General features: G+C 37.2%; 1 protein-coding gene across 1 annotated transcript in view; it reads left to right on the forward strand.

The window, feature by feature from the left end:
* Window positions 1–22,810, forward strand: part of RELN (reelin) — a 573,805-nt gene extending 550,995 nt beyond the window's left edge. Inside the window, 9 exon segments of the mRNA XM_053668927.1 lie at window positions 1,267–1,509; window positions 2,102–2,277; window positions 5,364–5,437; window positions 6,412–6,573; window positions 7,330–7,487; window positions 9,537–9,756; window positions 11,800–11,997; window positions 12,978–13,076; window positions 21,716–22,810. Coding sequence (XP_053524902.1) covers window positions 1,267–1,509; window positions 2,102–2,277; window positions 5,364–5,437; window positions 6,412–6,573; window positions 7,330–7,487; window positions 9,537–9,756; window positions 11,800–11,997; window positions 12,978–13,076; window positions 21,716–21,812 — 1,427 coding nt within the window. The 3' untranslated portion in view covers window positions 21,813–22,810.
* Window positions 22,811–23,344: the final 534 nt, after the last annotated feature.

A 23,344-nucleotide genomic window follows, 5' to 3' on the forward strand; every position in this document is an offset into this window, starting at 1 on the left:
GCTTGCTTGCTTGTTTTGTTGATTAGGTTCCACTTATAAGTGAGACCACATGGTATTTGTCTTTCACTGCCTGGCTTACTTCACTAAGCATAATGTTCTCTAGTTCCATCTATAATAGCTATATTTTAAAAATACAAGTTCTTGTCTAGAAACAGAAAGACATGTATTTTTCTCATTATTCATGAGAAATATTGCATATAGGATTATACAACAAAATTTTAACAGCAGAAAATATATAAATTTTATTTAAAGTTTTTTTTGGCCGAGTATTTCTTTATTTTAATTTTATTTAAATTTATTTTTCAAGTACAGTTTTTTTGTCTATTCGAGTATTTCTTAATATCCTTCTCCTCATAACATCAGCCTCATTTAGCAATAATATAAGTGATGAGCATTTACATTAGAGCCAAGACATATCATAATCAAAATGTCAAAGGTTAAAGATGAAGAGAGAATCTTTAAAGCAGAAAAGCAGGGAGTTACCTACAAAGGAGTTCCCATAAGACTATCAGCTGACTTCTCAAAAGAAATTTTTCAGGCAAGAAGGGACTGGAAGGAAATATTCTGTGATGAAAAACGAGGACCTAGAACCTAGATTACTCTATCCAGCAAAGCTGTAATTTAGAATGGAAGGACGAAATGCTTCCCAAACAAAGTAAAGCTAAAGGAGTTCACCATCACCAAGCCATTGTTACATGAAATGTTAAAGGGAGTTATTTAAGAAAAAGAAGATCAAAACTATGAACATTAAAAATGTAATAAATTCACAACTATCAACAAGTGAATCTAAAAAATAAAAGAAACTAACTAACTAAGCAACAACCAGAAAAGGAACACAACCAGAATAGGAACACAATCATAGGTATGGAGATCATTTGGAAAGTTATCAGCCAGAAGGGGGAAGAAGGTAATGGGGAAAAGGTACAGGGAATAGGAAGCATAAATGGTAGGTACGAAATAGACAGGGAATATTTAAAATAATATAGGAAATGGAGAAGCCAAAGAACTTGTATGCATGATCCATGGACATGACCTAAGGGGGTAATAGCTGGGGGAAGGGGTAGAGGGGGGCAAAAGGGGAAATATTGGGACAACTATAATAACATAATCAATAACATATACTTAAAAATAAAATAATAATGAAAATAATAAACTCAGTGAAATCAATTCTCATTGTCTGGTTGAAGATTTGGGGACAGCGGGGAGTTTGCAGTAGCTGTGGAATTTTTTCCCCAGATATGTTACTCTGTTGATTTGTTATTATAGGAATTACTTGGACTTTGCTCCATGAGATGGATTATCAAAAATACATTTCTGTTAGACACGACTACATACTTCTTCCCGAGGATGCTCTCACCAACACAACTCGACTTCGCTGGTGGCAGCCTTTTGTGATCAGCAATGGACTTGTGGTCTCCGGGGTGGAACGTGCTCAGTGGGCACTAGACAACATTTTGATTGGCGGAGCAGAAATCAATCCCAGTCAACTGGTTGACACTTTTGATGATGGTAAGAAATAAGACATTGAACAGTCTTTCCTGTAAGCCATTTGTCTGTTTATGTCTTTGGATGAATTACTACATGAAAAGCCTTTAGAAGAGTGCCCAGCATATACTGAGTGCTCAACAAATGTTATCTATTGTTTTGCCCAGTGGTTTATAAATCTTCAAGGTTGGCAGCTTGTTGAAACCTCCACTGAGAATTTAATAAACCCTATTAAAGACAAAATGTCTAGCTCTAAGTATACTTTAAAATTTCAATACCCCCAAATAATTTTTGTTTCTTTAGAAGTTTCTGTACTGCAAAGATATGCATTGCATTGGTTTAAGAGCATACCAAGAATAATTTTGCAATGGTGAAAATTATACAGACTAGCAATAATATTTTAAAAGTTGGAGAATAATTATAGTACTAGCACTTAATAATCTTTTCTAGATTTGATTTTCTTATCCTGGATTCATATTTATACCAACTAAATAAAATTTTAAAAAATCCTAAAGGGTAAGCAAAAAGCTAGAGCATAGGCATTCAAGTAATTCAGCCACAAGTTAATGAGTTCAAAAGAATAGCATACCATATTATTTCCAACTTACCTTAACAGAAGGTGCTTCCCATGAAGAAAACTGGAGTTTTTACCCTAATGCAGTAAGGACAGCAGGATTCTGTGGCAATCCATCTTTCCACCTCTACTGGCCAAATAAAAAGAAAGACAAGACCCACAATGTGCTGTCCTCCAGAGAACTCATTATACAGCCCGGGTATATGATGCAGTTTAAGGTAAGGGGGAGTGGCTCTTCCAAACAGAGGATGGCATTTTGGGGGAGAGGATGGGGAGAATGTTTATTTGTTCAAGAGTAAGGAAATGATTGATTTCATTTATTAAAAGAAACTATCTTATGAGTAAAAGAAACAATCTTTCACAAAGGCCTTTATCACATAGGACTATTTGAGCATAATAAAATGTAAGTATATTGGGACATAGCAAGAAATGTAACTATTTTTGTGCCTCTGATATGTAATCTGCAGTTCATTTTCTCAAAGCTCAGAAATAAAAAACTCAAACAGGTGTCTTTGTTTCTCTGTGTGTCTATCTACCCCCTTCTCTTATTTTATTCCTATTTCACACATCAAGCCACTTATCTTCTTCGTTTATCCATTTTTGTTATGTCTTTCCATTTTCATTTGTCTCTGACTTCCAAACACAAACCTGTATATTAGGCCAGTCGGCACTCCCAAATCCTCAAAGATTTTAAAAGTACTCTCAAGTATTTTAAGTGAATATGTATTCATATAGATGGATGCAAAGGAAGACATAGTAGGGAATTAATAGTACGAGAGAGAGAAAGATAAGGCAATATCAATTGATGTCTTTATCATTGCAAAACACACTAAAAGAAAGGGCATTACAGAAATGCACTTCATTACTAGATCATTTTAGAGACAAACATCAGCTGTTCTAATTCCCTTATTTAAAAAAAATGTGCTACAGTGATGGTTCATAGAAAGAATCCTTATTAGAAGGAATAAAAATGTATTGACAATTGGTAGGAGAAATGAGTTCTTATTTTTTAACGGGTACACAGTTTTAGTTTTTTAAGCTGGAGAACCTCTTCAGATCTATTGGAGAAACAGTATTCACTCTTTTTATTCAGCTCTATGTTAAATTCTTTTTCAGAGACTAAAGGGTGAGCAAGCTCCCCAAATAATACCAGTCCTTCAGGTTAAAGTCCCTGTTTTTAACCTAGTGGCATAGGAGATGTTCAAGGTCATACGTCATACCCAGTGTTCTACCATCTGCCATTCTAAGTCACATCCTTTGAGAGTGACGGCTCTCCCCTCACTGCATCCGTGCTGTGACCCATATCAAAGTCATTATATTTGATTAGGTTGATTGGGGCCTCCTCTTTTCTGCCTCTATCAACCTTAAACTAAAGAGACTGACATTTTCTTCTCTAAGCAAATCAATATGTTTTTAAAAGTTTGTTCCCAGAAATTTAACAACATATCACTAAAACCATGTTTTTTAGTCACCGCAAACTTTCTAAATACTATAATGTCCAACAACTTACATCCATTCCTCACCTTTCCTTTTCTCTCTGTACCATTTGATACCGTTCTTTGCCCTCTCCAGCCCATGACATTCTCTTTCCCTTTGGCTTCTGGGTTCTCACCAGTTCTCCTCTTATCTTCTTTGTATCTACTTCTATCTCCTTTTTGGCTCCCTCTCTCCCTTCAGCCCTGTAAGTGTCAGATTTCTCAGTACTTTTTCTCAACTTTCTTCTCCCACCATAAGCATTCATCCCTGGCTTCAGGTATCATATCTTTAAGACCATCTCTGAAATTGTTATAGCCAACCTTGACTCAGTCACCACAATTAATTCAGTATTCTAACAGTCAATGTGCATTTCCACACCTTTGTCTTATTTACATCTCAACTCAACATGTCTAACAGTGAACTTTATATCTTCCCTCCCCATACCAACTCCTCTTTCCGATTTTCCCGTTTCCATTAATGGTACTACCTTTCACATTTTCACCAGCTTTAATGTTAAGTAGTCTTTGGTTTTTCACTTTTCACATCTAATCATTCACTGCATCCTTTTAATTTGAATTTTCAATGTTCCTTGTACCCATCTCATCTTCTGTTTACACTGTTACCACCTCCGTTCTGGCCCTGAAAAATCAATAGTCCATTAACTAGCCTTTCTGCCTCCTCTCCCCCCCCCATCTGTCTTCAACAGCACAGTCAGATCTGTCTTCAGAAAGCACAGCTCTGCGCACATCATTCCACTGCTCATAGTCTTTAATGACTCCTCCAAATGAAGGCAAACACCTTAGATTACACCTCACAGTTTACCAAACTCAGTCCTTCTTCTACTTAAATGTTTTTCTCCTACCTCTACCTTTCTCACTCTTCCCATGCTTTAGGAGCAGCTCACATGTACCCTACCTGATGAATTTTTAAATTAAAATATATTTGACATATAACATGTAAATTAAAGTTACATTACATTATACATTGATAGGTTTATATACTTGGTACATTTATATGCTGTAATATGATTGCCATTTTAGCAATAGTTAGCACCTCTATTGTGTCACATAATTGTCATTTCTTAAATACAATTGCTCCTTCTTATGAAACAGCACAACATTTTATTTGTAATTTTTTATGATTCCTATTTCCATTATTAGAATATACTTCATATTCTCTCTCTGAAGCCAGAGTTGATATATTCATGAGTGCATGGCCTAGAAGTTTTATCACTCACCTTCTCCAGTATCAACCCTGAAATAGGACTTGTTGATTAAGTATATGATTAGGGCTTGAATTTGAATCACCAAATTTTTATAGTATTTGTGCATTACTGATTATTTAAATAATCACATATAATATGGAAAGCTTTTATTCATTTGGAAATAAAAGAACCCAAAGAATAAATGTTAAGTCATTAAAAATTGCTATTTTTAATTACAAAAAAATAGTAGCATCAAGGATTAGGGTATCAATGAAAATATTTTGAACCTGTAACACTTTGAGTTTCTTCCCATTAATCCATTAATTCTCCAAATGTTATTTTCCTTTTGGCTAATTTATATTCTCCAAATTTATGATTAATGTGTTATACTAATTAAGTAAATAGGAATAGTACTTTTTTAACCTTAATTCTCACCTTCATGCATGATGGCACATCTTTAGCTGAAATCAAAAGAATGGTGTCTGGGAGGCCTCTTTGCAAATGCTTCTATGAATATTTTTTGACTATTGATCAAAGTCATGATGAAGACAGATAGGATTTCTAGTTAATGATGGACATTATTTAATCTGCCTGATACAGACTGATCATTTATGTTTGTTTTAGATTGTAGTGGGCTGCGAAGCCACGGCATGTGGTGACCCTCATTCCGTACTGCTGGAGTACACTAAGGATGCAAGGTGTGTAAAGAAATTTTACATTTCCTCCAAAATTGAATACATAATTCATATGGTTGTCTACTTTTAAGGCAACTGTTTACAAAGGAACAATGTTTTGTATTGAAAGTGTCAGTTCATCCCTGGCTGGGCGACTCAGTTGGGTGGAGGGCTGTCCTGTACACCAAAAAGTTCCGGTTCAGTTCCTGGACAGGGCACATATGCATTAATGTTTCTCTCTCTCTCTACCCCTCTCTAAAATTAATCATAGAAAATATCCTCAGGTGAGGACTTTTAAAAAGTCAGTTCATGTGTATTTCACATGTGCAAATTTCATTCACATAAAATCTACACACCTTATTTTCTATTTTTTCCTTTAAACCAAGAAAAATCTATTCTCATACAAACTTTGCATTTTAAAAAAGTAAGACACTATACTTTGTCATCAAAGTAGAACTCTCCTTTATTCATCTTACTCATTTTCAACCAATCTTAACAAAAATTTTAGTCAATGAAAGATCTGAATATGCTTCAGCCAGGGTCACATCTCCAAAAGCATAATAGCTGTGTCAGAGAAAGTCCAACACAGTGCAGTTACCTTCTTATGGTGTTGATAGGCCTGGCTACCACCAGCACTTTTAGAATTGAATTTATAGTGAGTTGAGTTTGGTAAGAGAGAATTCTGTCAGTGGACCCCAGGTTCATTTTTGTTAGCAGTGTCTGCAGAAGGAAGCCATTAGAATGCAGCACCATGGATGCTATGACTTTATTCTATTGCCTGTGAATATATTCATTTACTTGTAAAGAGTTAGAATATATCTGTATGAAATTATTTTAAAGTTTCTTTTTATTGTCCGTAATTACAAATATATGTAGAAAATAGGAAAATCACATTAAAATATCTTTATTTAATACGAACTCAAAGCATTGTGTTCACATTAGACAGGTCATATATTTATCTTAAGAGTTGTCTAGTGCAACCTCTTTGGTTTCTGCAGGTCTGATTCCTGGCAGCTTGTTCAGAGCCAATGCCTCCCCTCCTCTTCAAACAGCATTGGCTGTTCCCCCTTCCAGTTCCATGAAGCCACTATCTACAATGCTGTCAACAGCTCGAGTTGGAAGAGAATCACCATTCAGCTGCCTGATCACGTCTCCTCCAGGTAGGCTTCACACTAAGGTAAACTTTGCAGAATTTTCTGGCAGTCTCCACAGAGCTCATACAGTGGCCTGAGAACAATTGATAAAATGAGGCTGGAGTTTTAGTTGCAGCCCTAGTACCCTGTCCCCTCTTCTGTTCTTCCTCTCATCATGTCCCCAGAAGAAATAGGAAGAAGTAGAGTCATGCTTGTAAATGACTCATAGATTTCAAATTTTCTTTTGACCAAATACCACAGCACATGCCAAACTCAATCACAGGCCCCAAATCACAGATCCCAAAGACCTGGAGCTGGCACCAGATCTGCCCCAGTGTTCCGTGATCCCAAGGGCAGTGTTCTTGGGACAGGGTTTGTGCCAGACACAAACGCTCTCTAGGGTGTGCAGTGTCAGTTGGGTTATGAAAAGGTGCAGGGTAAACATAATGAAGTGCAGTCTTCCTAGAATAGCATTCGTTTTACTTAAAGACTTAGAAAATTACGTATCTCTCTAGGAAAAATGGGCACAGATTAATTACAGAACAGCATAGGAAATCACATAAAATTTTCAGGAAAGGCAAACGCTTCCAGAATAGCATTTTGTGGTGTACTCCCCAAGTCTGAGGAGTACGCATTCATTCTCCTTCACCAGTCAGTGCTTAAAGGAGAAGTTTGGGAAGCCCTTTTCCCAGAAATAGTCCTCATTCCCAGGGCTAGAGGCTGGATACAGCCATGGGAAATAACAACCTACTGAATCTCTCTTGCTCCCCGTGGGACTTTCAGTGCAACACAGTTCCGCTGGATCCAGAAAGGGGAAGAAACTGAGAAGCAAAGCTGGGCGATTGACCATGTGTACATTGGAGAGGCTTGCCCCAAGCTCTGCAGTGGACATGGATACTGTACCACCGGCGCCGTCTGCATCTGTGATGAGAGTTTCCAAGGTATGGATACTAGACTGCCTTTTCTAATACAGGAGAGCATGAGGTTCTCCTTATCTCAGTGTGAATGCAAAAACCACTAGGCAATGGACAGAAACTCCAGCCTGGGGATTTGGGATAGATGACATACTCTTTGATCACAAAGTTATTTACCTTTGGGGTGAATTTTCAAGGACAATTTAATGCCACGTTCCTTGAGACATTTTTAATGAAGATTTTATCTATTCGGGAATTCTGTGGTCCCTCACATTCCCCATCTTCCATATAACTGCCTTCCCTCACCCCTGCCCCCCACACTTCCATTTCTGGACCTCCCTCCTTCCTGACCTAGCTGCCAACAGCAGCGTCTCTCCCAGATACTCTCCCAACAGTAGCTGCCACTACCATCCCAAGATGTAGCTGACAACTCAAGACGTTCTGTTTCCCTAGTCACTCTATCGCCAAAAAACCCTTCATGACTCAAAAAAAAGAAAGAAAAAGAAAAAAGTTTTTAGTGCTTGGGTTTCTAGGAGCTGTGTATACTTAGGACAGAGAAACTACTCGCCTCCTGACCTCATAGGAAATTGCTCTGTCAGCCTGCTGGGAGGCCTGCAGCCCTGCGTTCCTCTGATGTGATGTTTGTAACAGGTCTCTGCCTCTATTGTTACAAAGCTCACTTTATGTAATTACCATTGTATCTCAGACTGTCATATTCTCAGGGCCTACCTCTTGGCATATAGCGATGCTCGACAAATCTCTTTGGAATGAATTCTTACATTGTCTCTTGCTTTATTATTTACACAGTATCTACCAATCATTCAGCAGAGTCATTTACTGTTTATGGTATTCCCATAACTTAGCTAATATAATTATTCCCACTATACAGGTAAAAAAAAAAAAAAAACACTGAGACAGGGAGGTTAAGTGGCTTGTCCAAGATCACAGAAAGTAAGTGTCAGAATGAAGACTGGTGCTCAGGCGGTTCTTTCCAGCCAGCCTCACTGTCTCTCACAGTTCTGTGACTTACCCAAAGGGGACAGAATTATGCAATTTCCAAATATATAGTGAAAGAATCCTTAGATTTGTATTCTGGAGCAGAATCTGGTTAGATTTCTTGGTCGATGCTACTTCCTTTCCTGCAAATGAAATGAGTGTGATTAATGTAGACCGTTGCATATCTCTGATCTTAGAAATTACCTAACAGTCATCTTTCTCCCCTGGTCTTATTACTGCTGAGACTGGCTGGGTCTGTCTGTGTATCAGCTGGAGAATTTGATCTTTAAGCAAATGAACAAATCAGATGTCTCACAAGAAGTCCTAAATGTCTGGAATTCTCCCTCTCCCTGATGCAGCAGATCTCTATAACCTTTTGATTTTAAACTATTGTGGACATTCAGGAAAGTTGGCTGTTCAAATAAATCAAGGGGAAACACAAGCATAGACACCTTTGCTAATGTAGCTATTTACTTAAATGTCAGTATTTCAGTTCAGTGGTCTCCGAGAGATGCTTCCAGTTCATTCATTATGCATTTATTTATCCCAGCTTCTTTACTGAGTATCATATGTGCTGAGTATTATGCTAGATGCTAGAGTCCAATAAGGAACAAAGTACAGATTCTGCTCTCAAGAATCCTTGAGTATAGACCTAGAAGGACAAGAACAGGATTTTTCTCATTTTCTGCTACAAAATCATGCTAGGGAAAAAGATATTAGGTTGGCTTCTCATGCCAAGGTGAGAGCTCCCTACTGAGACCTATCAGTGGTAAACATGCAGCTCTGGCCAGTTGCTATAGTATTTAAGTAACAGATTTACATGAGCAAGAAGTATTTAGCAACTACATTTTTTAGTAAACACTGACTCAGAGATGATGAGATTTATTTCAACAATGTTAGCCAATAATTGCAAAATAAAGGAAATCATTTATTTCCAGCACTTTATACCTGCTTGGTATTTTGTCATTCTTGCAGTTACAACAATGGATTAAATCTAAAATCCAATACTTGTTCTTAATGATTCTGCTGGATGATTCTGCTCTTTGCAGCTAATCTGTGTGGTTATTTCCTTCCCTCTAGGCGATGATTGCTCCATTTTTAGTCACGACCTTCCCAGTTATATTAAGGATAATTTTGAGTCAGCGAGAGTCACTGAGGCAAACTGGGAGACCATCCAAGGCGGAGTGATAGGAAGTGGCTGTGGGCAGCTGGCACCCTACGCTCACGGAGACTCGCTCTATTTCAATGGCTGTCAGATAAGGCAGGCTGCCACCAAACCTCTGGATCTCACTCGCGCAAGGTAACACAACTCCTGTGGCATAGTTCAGACATACACTCTCTGTCAGATGCGACCACGAACTAATACACAGGCATTACTGAGCAGTGGAAACCTAAGCATCATTTGAATTTGGTATGAGGAAGCAGTATGTTTTCACAACCCAGAATTATGCTTTGCTTCCATTTATTGCAGCATAACCTTATATTTCTTCACATATACAAAGTAATGGTGGCATAGGAATAAGTTTAGAGAAATGATCAAATATAAAAAGTTGATAAGTGTGTCAAGTCAACCCATTGTATACCTTAAACTTACACAATGATTTGTGTCAATTATATCTCAGTAAAGTTGAAAAATAAGTAAAATAATAAGTTGGCTGTGGATAATCTATATAGATAATTTAATATTGACCATTTGCAAGCATGTAAATATAAATGTATGTGAGAGGTAGATTTGCAGTCACACAAACATGTTCTCTATATCCAGCATGTGTAGTTTAATGGGTAGAAGTTGTACATGGATGATGGATGAGAACTTGAAAAATTCGCATGCTGTAGGAGCTGCATATTAATGCAGAATATAGTGGACAGAGACTGTAAATTGACTAGGCAAGCGACAAAGAAAAAGACCCCAGGAAGGTTGGATTTCCTACCTGCCCCTCCCTGCCCTTCCCGGCTTGGCCGCTTAGCCAATGCAACACACAGCTTTTTGTCTGTAGAATTCAAGAAGAGATTCCAAGGTTCTTTGAAGGTTGCAGAGTGCTGGGTTACAATATTACCTGAATGCTGAAAAGTGTTCAGTAGCTATGACTATATTTGAGAATTAGGATTTGGCTAATAAAAGTGTAGATGTTTTCTTGAGATTTTTCACTTTGAAAAGTGCTAATAATATATTTTCAGAGGCAGAAAGGCAGGTTTAGAGGCCTTCAATACGATAAACAATTAAAATATAATAAAATTAATTTTTATATAGTAACCATGAAGATGCCAAAAGATGTGTCCCTTCATCCCATATTTTCCTACCAAAAAGATGTACTTAGAGACAACTTGACATTCTCATCGATCCCATACAGAGCTACACTATCTGCTCAGTTAACACTACACATCATCTTGTATAAGCAACTTTGTTTTAAATTAATTTATGCACTTACAAATTTTAAGTCTAGTGCTTTATTTGACCACCTATCCTAAATGGGATTACTCTATTCATCACTGAGGCTAGGTCTCCTATGTTTAAAACTACATCTTCTATGGGCAAAAATACCTGTGAAAAGCAAAAGGACACGTCAAAAAAGAGCAGGTGTGGTCCAGAGCCTATGTGTCCAACTCAGTGTTTCCTCTGGTCTGCTCTCCAGGCACCCTTTCCTAAAATAGGCCTGATGACTTATCCACTGGATCCCCTGTGTAGATGCTCTCCACCTTGGAGCTATCATATTTGTAAAAAACTATGTAGCATAAATATTGTGGTTTCACTCCTCGTTCTCTCATGTCCTGTGCTTCCCTTTGGCCTGTAATACTTTTCAGAGAATAGAAGGTGTTTCAGGTGAAATACTCTAACAAGATTTCTAGCATCATGAAAAAGAGGACAGACCTTTGAAAGTCAGAATTGTTTCTTTGTGTAGATAACCAGCCTTTGCACCCTGGCTGATGTGACTCAGTTGGGTCGGTATCACCATGCAAATCCAAAGGTCACCAGTTCAGTTCCTGGTTGGGACACGTGCCTGGCAACTTATCGATGTTCTCTCTCACATCAGTGTTTCTCTCCCTCACTTTCTCCCTCTCTTCCCGCCTCTCTAAAAACAAAAATAAAGTGTTTAAAAAGCCACCCTTTTGGGGGTTATTTTTCATATGTATACTGTAAAATAGAATATAAACACATGTTACTACTAATGAGATTTAGCATAAGACTGATTGCTTCTGTTTTTACTATGTTATAAACTAGGGAATTGCAGACTTTAGGAACAAGAATTATTTTTAAATTCGAAAGTAGAACTCTTTACTAAAAGTATAATTTTTTAACACTTCCTGACTCTTGTTTAAAGATGACTCTCCCTGTGTTTTTCAGCAAAATCATGTTTGTGTTGCAAATTGGGAGCACTTCTCAGACAGACAGCTGCAACAGCGACCTGAGCGGCCCCCACGCAGTGGACAAGGCCGTGCTGCTGCAGTACAGTGTCAACAACGGGATCACCTGGCACGTCATTGCGCAGCACCAGCCCAAGGACTTCACGCAGGCTCAGAGAGTGTCTTACAACGTCCCCCTGTAAGTGGCCCAAGCAGAGAGAGGTAGCCTCACACAAGATCCCTGAGAATCAGAGTTTGAGCTAGAAGTTTGGTGAAGTTACTGGATCTACACTACAAGCATAGGTAGTAACAGAACCAAGACTAACCCTGATCTCTGAAGTCATGTGGCCGTTTCCTATAAGAACAACAGGCAAAATACCATAACCAGTATTTCTAGTCATTTAGAAGCCAACATTTCTTATTTTTATTTTTTGAAAGGAGTAAAAATAAATTTTTTATTTATTTTTTATTGCTAACATTATTACAGGTGTCTCCTTTTGTGACCCCATGGAAGGACCAGGAGATTATTGTGCTCAGTGAAATAAGCCAGTCAGAAAAAGACAAATACCATATGATTTCACTTATATGTGGAATCTAATGAACAAATAAACTGATGAACAGAATAGAAACCGAGGCATGAACTTATGAAACAGATTGACACCTGTCAGAGGGGAGGCAGAAGGGGGGGACTGGGTGAAGCAGGGTGAAGGAATTAGCCAAAGAACATACATGCATGACCCAGAGACACAGACAACAGTGTGGTGATGTCAAAAGTGGTAGGGGGATTGAAAACATAATTTTAAATTTTCTGCTGGGTACACTTCTGGAAAATTTTGTGAAGATAGGCAATTATGTCATTTTTGCTTAGTTTTTTTTGTCACTTTTGTGCCCCTAGCTTATAATATAGCACAGTGCCCACACAGGAAGCACATCATGTTTGTTGACTGAAAGTGTGGCTCTTCCCTATACTAGTGGAGCAAGGAGAATAAGGGAGCGAGATGTACAAGTATCCAAGTCCTTGAGTAGCCAATAAAATTTAATGCTAAGCAAATCTGAATTCCATGCCCAAAGTTTTGTTGATTTAGATTAACCTATTATATTTGAAGTCTGGAAGTCATATACCAGAAAGTTTTCTGTTTTCCACTGTTTACCCTCTTTGTCCTTCTATCTGTGACCTAGGGAGGCACGGATGAAAGGAGTTTTATTGCGCTGGTGGCAACCACGCCACAATGGAACAGGTCATGATCAATGGGCTTTGGACCATGTGGAGGTCGTCCTGTGAGTATCTGATTCATAGCACCCTATGTTTGTTTTAGAAAGGTTTGAAGTTCCTTTGATATGGCATGCTCCTTAATTCAGTAAGAACTGTTCCTAAAGAGATGCCCTCGGGACTTTGGCTTATACTCTTTGGCAACTGCAATCTGTAACTCAAGTCAATGCGAAGTAATAAAGCCCTGAATGTAATTTGATGTACCTTAGAAAACTCAATTACCAAAAGATTGATGTAAGAATTTGACAATATTAGTTAGATTGGATCAAACATAAGTCTCCAGACAAATGGGAAACAATGTCTTTGCCAGAGCTGGCTACCTTATAAAATGGAATGACATCCTGAAAAGGGAAAGGGTCTCTATTGGTTAATCTGCAGAGTATTACTAGTTAATGTACCCAATTACAAACACCTGTTTCAGCCACAGATGCCTGAGGCATTCTTCCATTCATGACATGTCTGCAACTAGAACAAAGTATTTGCAGTTTCAAATTCCCCCTGACCAGTCCCAGCACCTAACAAGTAAAGGGCGCTCCCCTTTGGTTTCTCCCATACAGTAAGATTGGCACCACCCTCACCTAGCCGGGTTGACTGTTCCGCAGAGAGATGACTTGCTTTTTCTCTAACAATCTAGTTCCTGTAGAACTGGAATGCCTATGTCTCGACGGGTTCGGACTGGTGGCTCCAAGTGGTTGGCAAGGAGAGGCGAATCTTCTCGGTAGATAGGTTCAAATGTTCATTCTGTTTACCAAATCGAAAATGAAATCGGTCTCTTGGCTGATTTCAGTCATTCTGAAAGCAAATTTAAACAATTAATTGGTAGGAAAACTACCAGCTTTGTTTTCTTTCAATCATAGCCATGAGCTGAATTTTTCAGTCTTGAGTTGGCCCTTGTCTTAGTTTCACTGAGGCACCTGCTTGCATGGCATCCATATCAATCCCAAATCCAAGAGCAACCCGGTCCCTACACAAGCCCCCACTGTGCGCTGTGCTGCTTTGGACAACTTGCTGGGCTCTGCCTCCACAAGACAAAGTTGAAGTCTAAAATAAAAGTCCAGAATTACTTAAATCTATATATGAGGCTGATGTTTTACTTCGATATTGATTTCCTCAGGCTACATTAATCCAGGAGAATGGAATAACCTGGTTTCTAAAATGAATAAATATATGGTAGGGCCAGAGAGAGAGATCCAAATAAACCAAAAACACTCCCTAGAGCCGTTCTTCCCTGGCCGCTTTTTCTTTAGAGCAGTACTTCCCAATCTGACTGAATCCCTCAGGAGCTTTGGAAGCATCAGCTAATGTCCCAAGGCCCAGGCCCGCCCCTACGGATGACTTGATTTAAATTGATCTGGAATGGGCCCTGAGCATCAGTCTTTTTTAAAGCACCTCAAGTGATACTAATAAACTGGTTGAGAATCAAATTTTTAGTCCATAATCACTTTATATCTTTCAAGTCTCTTGCCAAGACAGTTTACATTAGTGGGCTCCTGTGCCAGGCAAAGCATTACCACCTCCTGTGGAAACTTCAAAACTTAGCAGTCCTCAGATGAAGGCAGGATGCTAACACTGCCCTGTGGTAGACCTGACAATGCTTAGTATAGGACATGTTTGAGCAGATAGTTCTTCTCCCGCCACCCAGCCGAGCAATTGCAGTTATCTATTTAGAACTTCGGAGGTATATCATCACCATAAGTCCCTCCCCTGAACTACAGTTAAAGAGTAGGCGGGGTCAGAAGTGCAAATATGCTCCCCTGGTATGAAGTAACTTCTTCACAACTAAGAAGCAGAACTCTGTTCTCTGCTCTGCTCCCTGTTGACCTGGTGCCCTTGAGGCCCTCAGAATACCAGCTTTACCGCACAACTCCCAAAGAAGACTTCTGGAATACCTGGTGTTGGTATTCATTTTTATAAGCAGCTACCAGCATCATGATATTATTACAAGAATCGAGTTCAGATGATATGAACTCTATCACGCTGATTATACCTGTTGTTTCGGATATTTTTCTGGGGCAACCTATATTTGTAAAGACTTCACTTTCATTCCAGCTCCAGAATTTTAATCCTTGGAAGAACTTATAACTTACCAGGCATCTCTCTGCTTTTATTCTACCATATCGTCTCAAACTGTCAGGGCATAAAAACATTTCAAATGATAAAAGAGCACTGCCACACATCACTGCTGCATGATAAGAGCTGTCATCGGTATCTTTTTTTCAGTAAACAATTTAAATATTGTAACTTCATATATACCACCATATAAGTTCATTTATATATTACTCATATAACTTTAAAAGCAGATGTTATCTCATTAATGGCAATTCAAAAATTTGTTAAAATTAAAGGACTTTTTTTTTTCTTTTTTGGAGAGAAATACTTCATGAAGCTGAGTTCAATAATGAGTTGTTTAAAAAGTTCAATACAGAGAATATGTATTTTCAGAAATATGTTTTTGATGTTTTGCTCTTGCCTTAGGGGTTGACTTTTTTATGCCACTGTATCTTTCAAAGTATTTCTTTTCAGAAGAGTTGCAAAAAGTTTTAAGGCATTCAATAATTAATGTGCCCTTGGTAGCTATATAAAATAATCACTCTAATTCATTGTTTTATGAGCTTAAAATAAAAAAATAAAAATTCCAGAGAATTTAGAAAAATAAAATATAATACTTACCAGAGTGTCTTTCAACCAAATGAGGCACAGAGAAGCTAGCCAAGGTTCATGTCACAGTTCACAATATTACTAATCATAGCTTTGCTACTACAGGTGTGTATTTAGAAATAGAAAGGTGAATACTCCCAGAAATTCCTATTAATTCAAAATATCATCTCCATTCACTATACTTTTATGCGATAACATTTAGTGTATAAACTAGTAAATGTTAACTTCTCAGGTATGGAGGCGAGAAGAGGAGACTGAGGTCCATATCTAAAGAGATACAAGCCCTACTTAATTGAACATACTAATATGTTTTTGCAACTAATGGTTGGGGTATACATTTTTTAAATGTATTTCCTGTTCTGAGTGAAGACTGGCCCTAACCTAGCTTTATTGCCACAGTGTCACTTTTGTGCATGTGCACTCAGGACACATGCTAAAAATCCCTAGCAGGAATAACTGGTCATGCATGGTATCTTGGATTTCACCTCAGCACTGCCCGTACTAACTTAACCAAGAAGATACATGAATTTGGTGAGAATAAATTTAGCACTTTTGTAAGTATTTCAAGGTTTAGGAATTAACCCTAAATGGACAAGAGATATAATATGTTTTTAATTTAATGGCCTAATTTTAAAATACTCCCTGCAAAAGGATTTGAGTTTCATAAATGTGGATATACAGAATGATAAGCCCCCACCATAGAGACAAAAACCACCATTTAGTGTTTAACAAGCAGAGTCACTTATGTTTCATGCTTGTTTGAGAGTGTAATCTTCCCACTGTGATGTTTTTCAATAAAACCTGCCCATGAAAAGCACTTCATGTGATTAAGCCCTGCTAATCTGCCATAGAACAGATGAACTAAACTGACAGATCACTTTTTTCCAGCCTCACTAGCTTACCAAAAAGTCCTCATTCTGCAAAGTCTGAATGATGTAGCATAACACAATCATTGACAATCAAGTGTCAGAAACCTAATTTCTCTGAATTCATTTGCTAGTATAGAACATATGTTTTTCAGTAAATGTTATGAATACATTTGGGCAGATCCCTCACAAGATCCATGCTGGTGAGGTTCTTCTTAGGATAAAAGAGACTTCTTTGTCTCCATTTCTTTTGTTGGGCACTCATACTTCTATCCTAAGAATCTCCTTCACCAAACTATGCATTTCATTTCCACATCACATTTCCTGTGTACCTGTCTAAGTCACACGCTGTCATGTGTATAATGGAGTGGGCCAATTTTTGCATGTATACCTTGAAAGCAAATTGCTCAGCAAACAGCCTGTGTGAATTGATTTACAAAAATGTAAACTATTACCACATTTACTGGAAATTGAAAACCAGTATTTTGCTAACTATGGCCTTAAATGTATTTATCAGATTTTAATTATATGTGTTCCATCATGACCATCTCTTTATGCTATTCATTATCAAGATACTGTCACATTTTTGGCACAAATGATTTATGGAGAAGAGATTACATTTGTTGCAAAGCATATTCATCCTTTATTAAATTTGTTAGCTAATATAGAGGACTTTTATATTCTTAAAATCCCATCCTTAATATATTCAGGAATAAGTATTTTCTAAAATGTAAATGAATTTAAAAATCATATAAAAAATTAATGGTAGTTATTAAGTCAGTAATTTTCTATTTATACTTTATATGCAACATTTATGCCAAATATAGCACTATAGCTACATGTACCTTGACATATGGTTATGAGCAAATATTGCATGTTGCATTACATTGAAAAGTTAAGTATTTGTATTATTAGGTATAGAAAAATAAGGAATAACATCTTTAATTTTTATTTTCAAAAGAGATGAAAAGTCCTATCTTGCGTCTAAACCTGATCAGACTTTTATGACTAATCAGAGTGCTGCATGTATTGAAAGGCATTTTTTAACTTGTGTTATATTTCATTATTTGCTGTCATTGGTTTTCCACTAGAGTAAGGTAAGTCCTCTTACTAATTCTGAGGTATGTTTACTAATAGTTTCCTCACTGTACCTGCATTAACTAACAAGTTTTGTTGAAGACCTTTGCAGTTGAAAAAACTATGAAAACAGTTATAGATGATATTGAGATATACAGGAGTGTTTGAGATTTATATCATGTAAATGCAGAGTTCAGCCAAATCGTGACTTCTCAATTGTACACAATATTGGGCACAGCAGCACGGACAGGAGTGCTAGTCAGCATTCCTTCAGTGGGAAACAGCTGGACGCCATGCCTGGGACTGTATTACGTGCTCTTGAAATGGTCACAGGTCATACATTTGTTACGAGAGGAAAGTGAAAACAGGAATGTGTGCAAAAGAGCTAGGTGTCTGATTAAACGTGATGTATTTTAAAAGATCGATCTGCTGCAGATGTCGAAGGATGCCTTACTTCTCAATTCTATTCTAAGTTAATAAATGAATTGGCAGAAGGGAGTGGATTTATCCATAATATTTGTAAGTTCTAGATTTTATCCTTAGGTACGATTGGCCTTCTTTAACATATATTTACATTTGTTCTCTAATAGAGATACTTAGGAAAAAAAGGTAAAATGGTTATCATTTATTAAACATTTGCATATTATGCTACATTTTCGTTTAATCCTTACAACTCCCTGCAGTATGCATTATCAGATATTCTCATTTAGCAGAGGAAAGGAATATGAAATCTTTAAGTTTGTGAACTGTATGAGCCCACACCTATATGCCTGTCGTCTTCCTGAAAATGCATGGCCCTGAAAGTGAGGTATGCAGTATCCTCTCTGCAGACAAGCCACATGGATTAGCTCCACTAGCAGTGTTCCATCCTGCAGTCACCAATCTTTCTCTGAAAGACATGGCAGTCTTCTGGATTCTTGTGCCTGCATTTATATACAATGTTATTTATTGGATCATATGCTTTGATGATAAATAAATTAGTTACTAATTAGTAAAAATGCCTAAATTTCCGTGAGTTCAAACTATATCTCCCAAGACTCACTCTCCCATTTCCTATAGAATATATTAAAAATCAGTTGCATTTTTTATAATAATAAATGACTGAAGATAGTGGCTCCAGTGAAGAGCAAGAGTTCAAAAGAGCACAGAGTCACCAGTTCTTAAAAGATCTTACAATACACATATTTCCTATGCAGAAATAGACAAGCATTTCATATGCCAAGTCCCCAGCCTCCCTCCTTGGTCATGGAAATGTAAGTTAGCATTTCCAAGAAGCCATTGGTGGTCATTCTCCCTTCTTTCAATGACTTACTCATAATGAGAGAATTTTTAAATGGGCCTAGTTCTATCCTTAGCCAAAGCAAATTCATGTCAAGTAGTATAACTGATATGCCTTGGGATGAATATTAACTCCTTTCATTAGACTGCTAATAAAAATTACTTTTCCTATAATTGCAGTGAAAAAATAAATCTTTAAAATTCTATCAAACTTATTATTATTTTGGTTACAACATTATCTATAACTATCCATCTATATGTATCAAAAACAAAAATAGGCTCACATATCTGCTCCACACAGAAAATAAACATGATATCTTCAAACTTATTTGTGCCCAACCCTGTAAGTTGGACAGTTTAGAAGCCTCAATCATTGTTTAATAACCACATCAGTTTGTTAAATGGCCCTACAGGCATTCTGGTACAGCTTGCCATGGCGCTTGATTTTCAAAAGCTTATGAACTGGAAAAGCCTGCTTCATTAGATTCCAACTTGACTCCAAAGATATTTATGTTTTACATGAGAAATCATTAGTCACTTTTAAGGATGCTTTGAAAACATGGCCATTTTTAATGTAACTAAATAAACACCAGGCATCTACGGCAAACATCTACAGCAAATGTTGTGTGCACACCAACACTCACAAGGGTCAAAAGATACACTGCTGATACATAAATCTATTTAAAATTTAAAGGTATCCAGTAAATCAAAATGCCCCTAAATTAGATATAAGCTTCCATACTGGGAGATAGTCAAGGTATTAATGATGCAAAACCTGTTCATATGTATTTTTCTCACATAAAAAATGAAGAATTTAAATCAATCCAAAATAAATAGTTATATGGAGAAGTTGCCTTAAAGCCATTAAATATGCACATCAATTAAATGTTCTTATGTTTCATTGATATAAGTAAATATTTTGAGTGTTCTGAGTTTATCTTTTTTCATGTAAAATAGTTTGTTTTAAAATCTCTTCGAGTACCTTTTATCTTTAAACATGTTTGCAACAGAATGATTTTCATTGCTTTAACTTTGCAATTATTCCTTATAGTTAAAGAGTAATGATTTACAACAGGAATCCAATCAGTAAGTCATCAAAAGTTCAACAAACATGCCTTGACCACCCACTGGGGAGGCAGAAGGCTCAGGGTTGTGGTGTGGGGCTGGGGAGTTGGGGGACCGGCTGCTATAGAAATTTAGTTTGTGGGGAGCCAAGATGTGAACACAAATAATCTCCATTCAAAGCAGAAAATGAGCACTATTGAGAGTTCAAGGCAGAGGGGAAATCAATTCTGGAGGACATGAGCAATAAAGAAAAGTAATACTTGAAAAAATAGTATAAATTTAGAAAGTGACATTGGGCATTGGCAACCGAGGCAGATGAAAGAAGTTCAAGGTGAATGTGGATAAAGCATTCTGTGTAGAGATGTAGTGGAAAAAAGACTGGAAAAAGAAAATAAGATTAAATGTGTAGAGGACTTCAAATATCTGGTTAAATGGACGTAGATGTTGCTCCACAGACAAGAGGATTATGAATGCCTTTTTAACAAGGTAAAGCAATTTGAGGGAATGTTACTGAAACTTGTGTGCCAAAGCCCGCTGCATGAATTTGCAGTTACAAAATAGTCACAAGGATGTATAGTACAGCATAGGGAATATAGTCAATAAAGTGGAATAATAACTATGAATGGTGCCAGGTGGGCACTAGACTTATAAGGATGATTACTTCATAAGTTATATAAATGTCTAACCACTATTGTGTACATCTGAAACTACTATAATATTGGATGTAAACTGTAATTGGAATTTTTTTAAAAGAAAAAGACATTTGGAAGGCCCTGCCAAGCAGCAGTTCAGAAAGAGACCAACGGGCTCCTGCTCTCCAACCCCTTGGCACACTCTGCATTCCTACAAATGAGTAGAACATTAGCCAATTTTTAAAAAATCCACCGCATGTGTATGTGGGAAGACATACACACACAGATACAACTACACATCTTAGTATGTCGTTTCTTTTCAGTGGTGTTTCATGAGGAAAGACAATAAGGAGGCCAGTTTGGGGGCCTCTGTAAGAGCTCAGGGAAAAGCCCACAGGGGGTCTACGGGGCTGGCAGGAGGGCAGCTAGTGCCAGTCTGAATATTTTGAGACTAAAGAGGTAACAGGATTCTTTCTCCTGATACTTGCTTGAGGGAGGCAGTGGAATCCAACAATCAGGAAAGAACTCATTTCTTCATTTGCCTTGAGACTGCATACAGTAGCAATGTCAAGCTGATTCAGCTAACAAGTTTGTTTTCCCCTTGTTTGTTTTTGATTTTTAAGTTTTCAGTAAAAACATTTGCTAAAGGAATCAAATTATGTGTCCTACCTGTTAAAGATGTATTTAAATAAGGTAATGGGTAACAGCACACATTGTCTCTCGAGTGAAATTCACCCAAGTAAGTATTTTCAGAAAAGGTTCAAGAATAAAATTAAACATCCCAAAACAGTTCCAGTCCACTTTTGCTATGAATAACGAGAACTTGCCACTTTTTTCTCATTTGGAGCTCATGCATCACTCGAAGGGGATTTCTTCAAGGCCAAAAGCAGTGAATACAAGTGCCAACCTTCTGTCCTGGGATAGTAATGTCCTTACGACCTGTTAACCTTGAAAATTTCCAAATAAATATCAGGGTTACTTAGGCCTTAGATTAGATTGTACTTTCAAAGATTGTACTTACATGCTCTTTCTCCTTTCCCTCTCTGCCTCTGTCCTTTCTGATTTTAACAGCACCCGCAAACAAAATTACATGATGAATTTTTCACGGCAACATGGGCTCAGGCACTTCTACAACAGAAGACGAAGGTCACTTAGACGATACCCATGAAGAATCAAAATGTTATTTTTCCTCTCAACATGTGATATGTTGATTTTCATTCTTTTACATCTCTCCCTGCATCCGATATCAGGAAATTTCTGTGGAGGACTTAGCCATTAACTGAAAGCCCTTCTCACGACCAAGTGTACACCACTTTCCCACACTGTGAACTAATGATAAGTGACTTATTTTCTCACTAGTAAATGTCTTCATGTTGATGTGTCTGTGAAAATTGTGATCTGTTGTAATATCAGTTACAGTGGCAGTATTGAAAATAAATAGTTTAACAGAAAAAAGTTGAAGCACAAAAATTTAAGAGATTTTATGTTTTAAATGGCATTTAGCAGTATTTACCATTCGTGGTCACAAAGCTATTTAAGTGGACTGCATTTCAGCTATCTGTTATGTTTTATATGATTAAATTATCAATGTCCTTTTGTGTATTCTCTTCTACAGTATAACATATAGATGCTGTATTTACTTGTTATGTTGCAATATTTGCTGCTGAATTTCAGGCTATTATATTCTACAGAAAATTCATTGAAATACCTACTCAAGAAGATAGTTGTAAAGATATTGTATCTCCTTTAATATACTCCTTAAAATGTGTGTTGGTTTAGCGTTGTTTTGTGGATAAGAAAAATGCTCGACCTTGAAATATTTTCTACTTAAAAACTGTGGATGAAAACCCTGTCTCCCACCAAGGAGTTCCCACTTCCTTGTCTGAAGATTTTTTTTCAAGTGTTCTGTGGCTGATTTACTAACAGTAACTGCCATCCTGTGTCTGTGGTAACAGAGTGATTTGTAAAACAGTGGATGTTTTCATTGTGTTCTCTTTGTGGATCGTTTTTTCCCACAGGTCATACTCATACTTTTTGATGACGTTGTACCAACACCAGCAACATTATAATGGACCTGTAGCCCTGAACTCTTTATTAACTTAACTAAAAGGTTGCACTCTAGGGTGAACCAAACTAAAGCCCATGCTTAAATAAAAATTATATCCAAAAGCCATTTGAAGCTCATTTGTCTTTCTTCATTCTTCATTAAATTTTATATAGGGTTTATAAGCCTGGTCAGGTTTGTGAAGAACAGTGTCAAATATATTTACTGGTGTTTTGTTTTACATTGAGAATAACAATTATAACTTTCAATTTCGCCATTTTTCCCTTATTCAAGTTTTCTATTAATCACTCAGTAATTACACTAAGAAAAGCCAATAGAGAGTTCTGAAAACCTTACTTAACTCCTGAGGACCTTGTTAGCTGCTAACACAGTGCCTGGCTCTTGATGAGCACTCATGCACTCATCAGCAAATGTCCACTGAGTGCTTGCTCTGTGCAAGGCACTGTGGTAAGTGTTGAGGATAAAAATAGTGACTGAGACATTCTCTTTGTTTTTAGCAGCTACAAAATAAAAAGTATGTCAATACTGTTGAGTTTGTTAACTTCCCAAGGGATTTTTTTAAAAACCTAGGTAATAGAGCAGGAAATGGCAATAGGGTTTCTCACTGAAGAAAGAAACGATGAAAGATAATCTCT

The sequence above is a fragment of the Artibeus jamaicensis genome, unplaced genomic scaffold, assembly GCF_021234435.1.
Source record: "Artibeus jamaicensis isolate MK-2021 breed Jamaican fruit bat unplaced genomic scaffold, CSHL_Jam_final contig_518, whole genome shotgun sequence".
Classification (NCBI taxonomy): domain Eukaryota; kingdom Metazoa; phylum Chordata; class Mammalia; order Chiroptera; family Phyllostomidae; genus Artibeus; species Artibeus jamaicensis.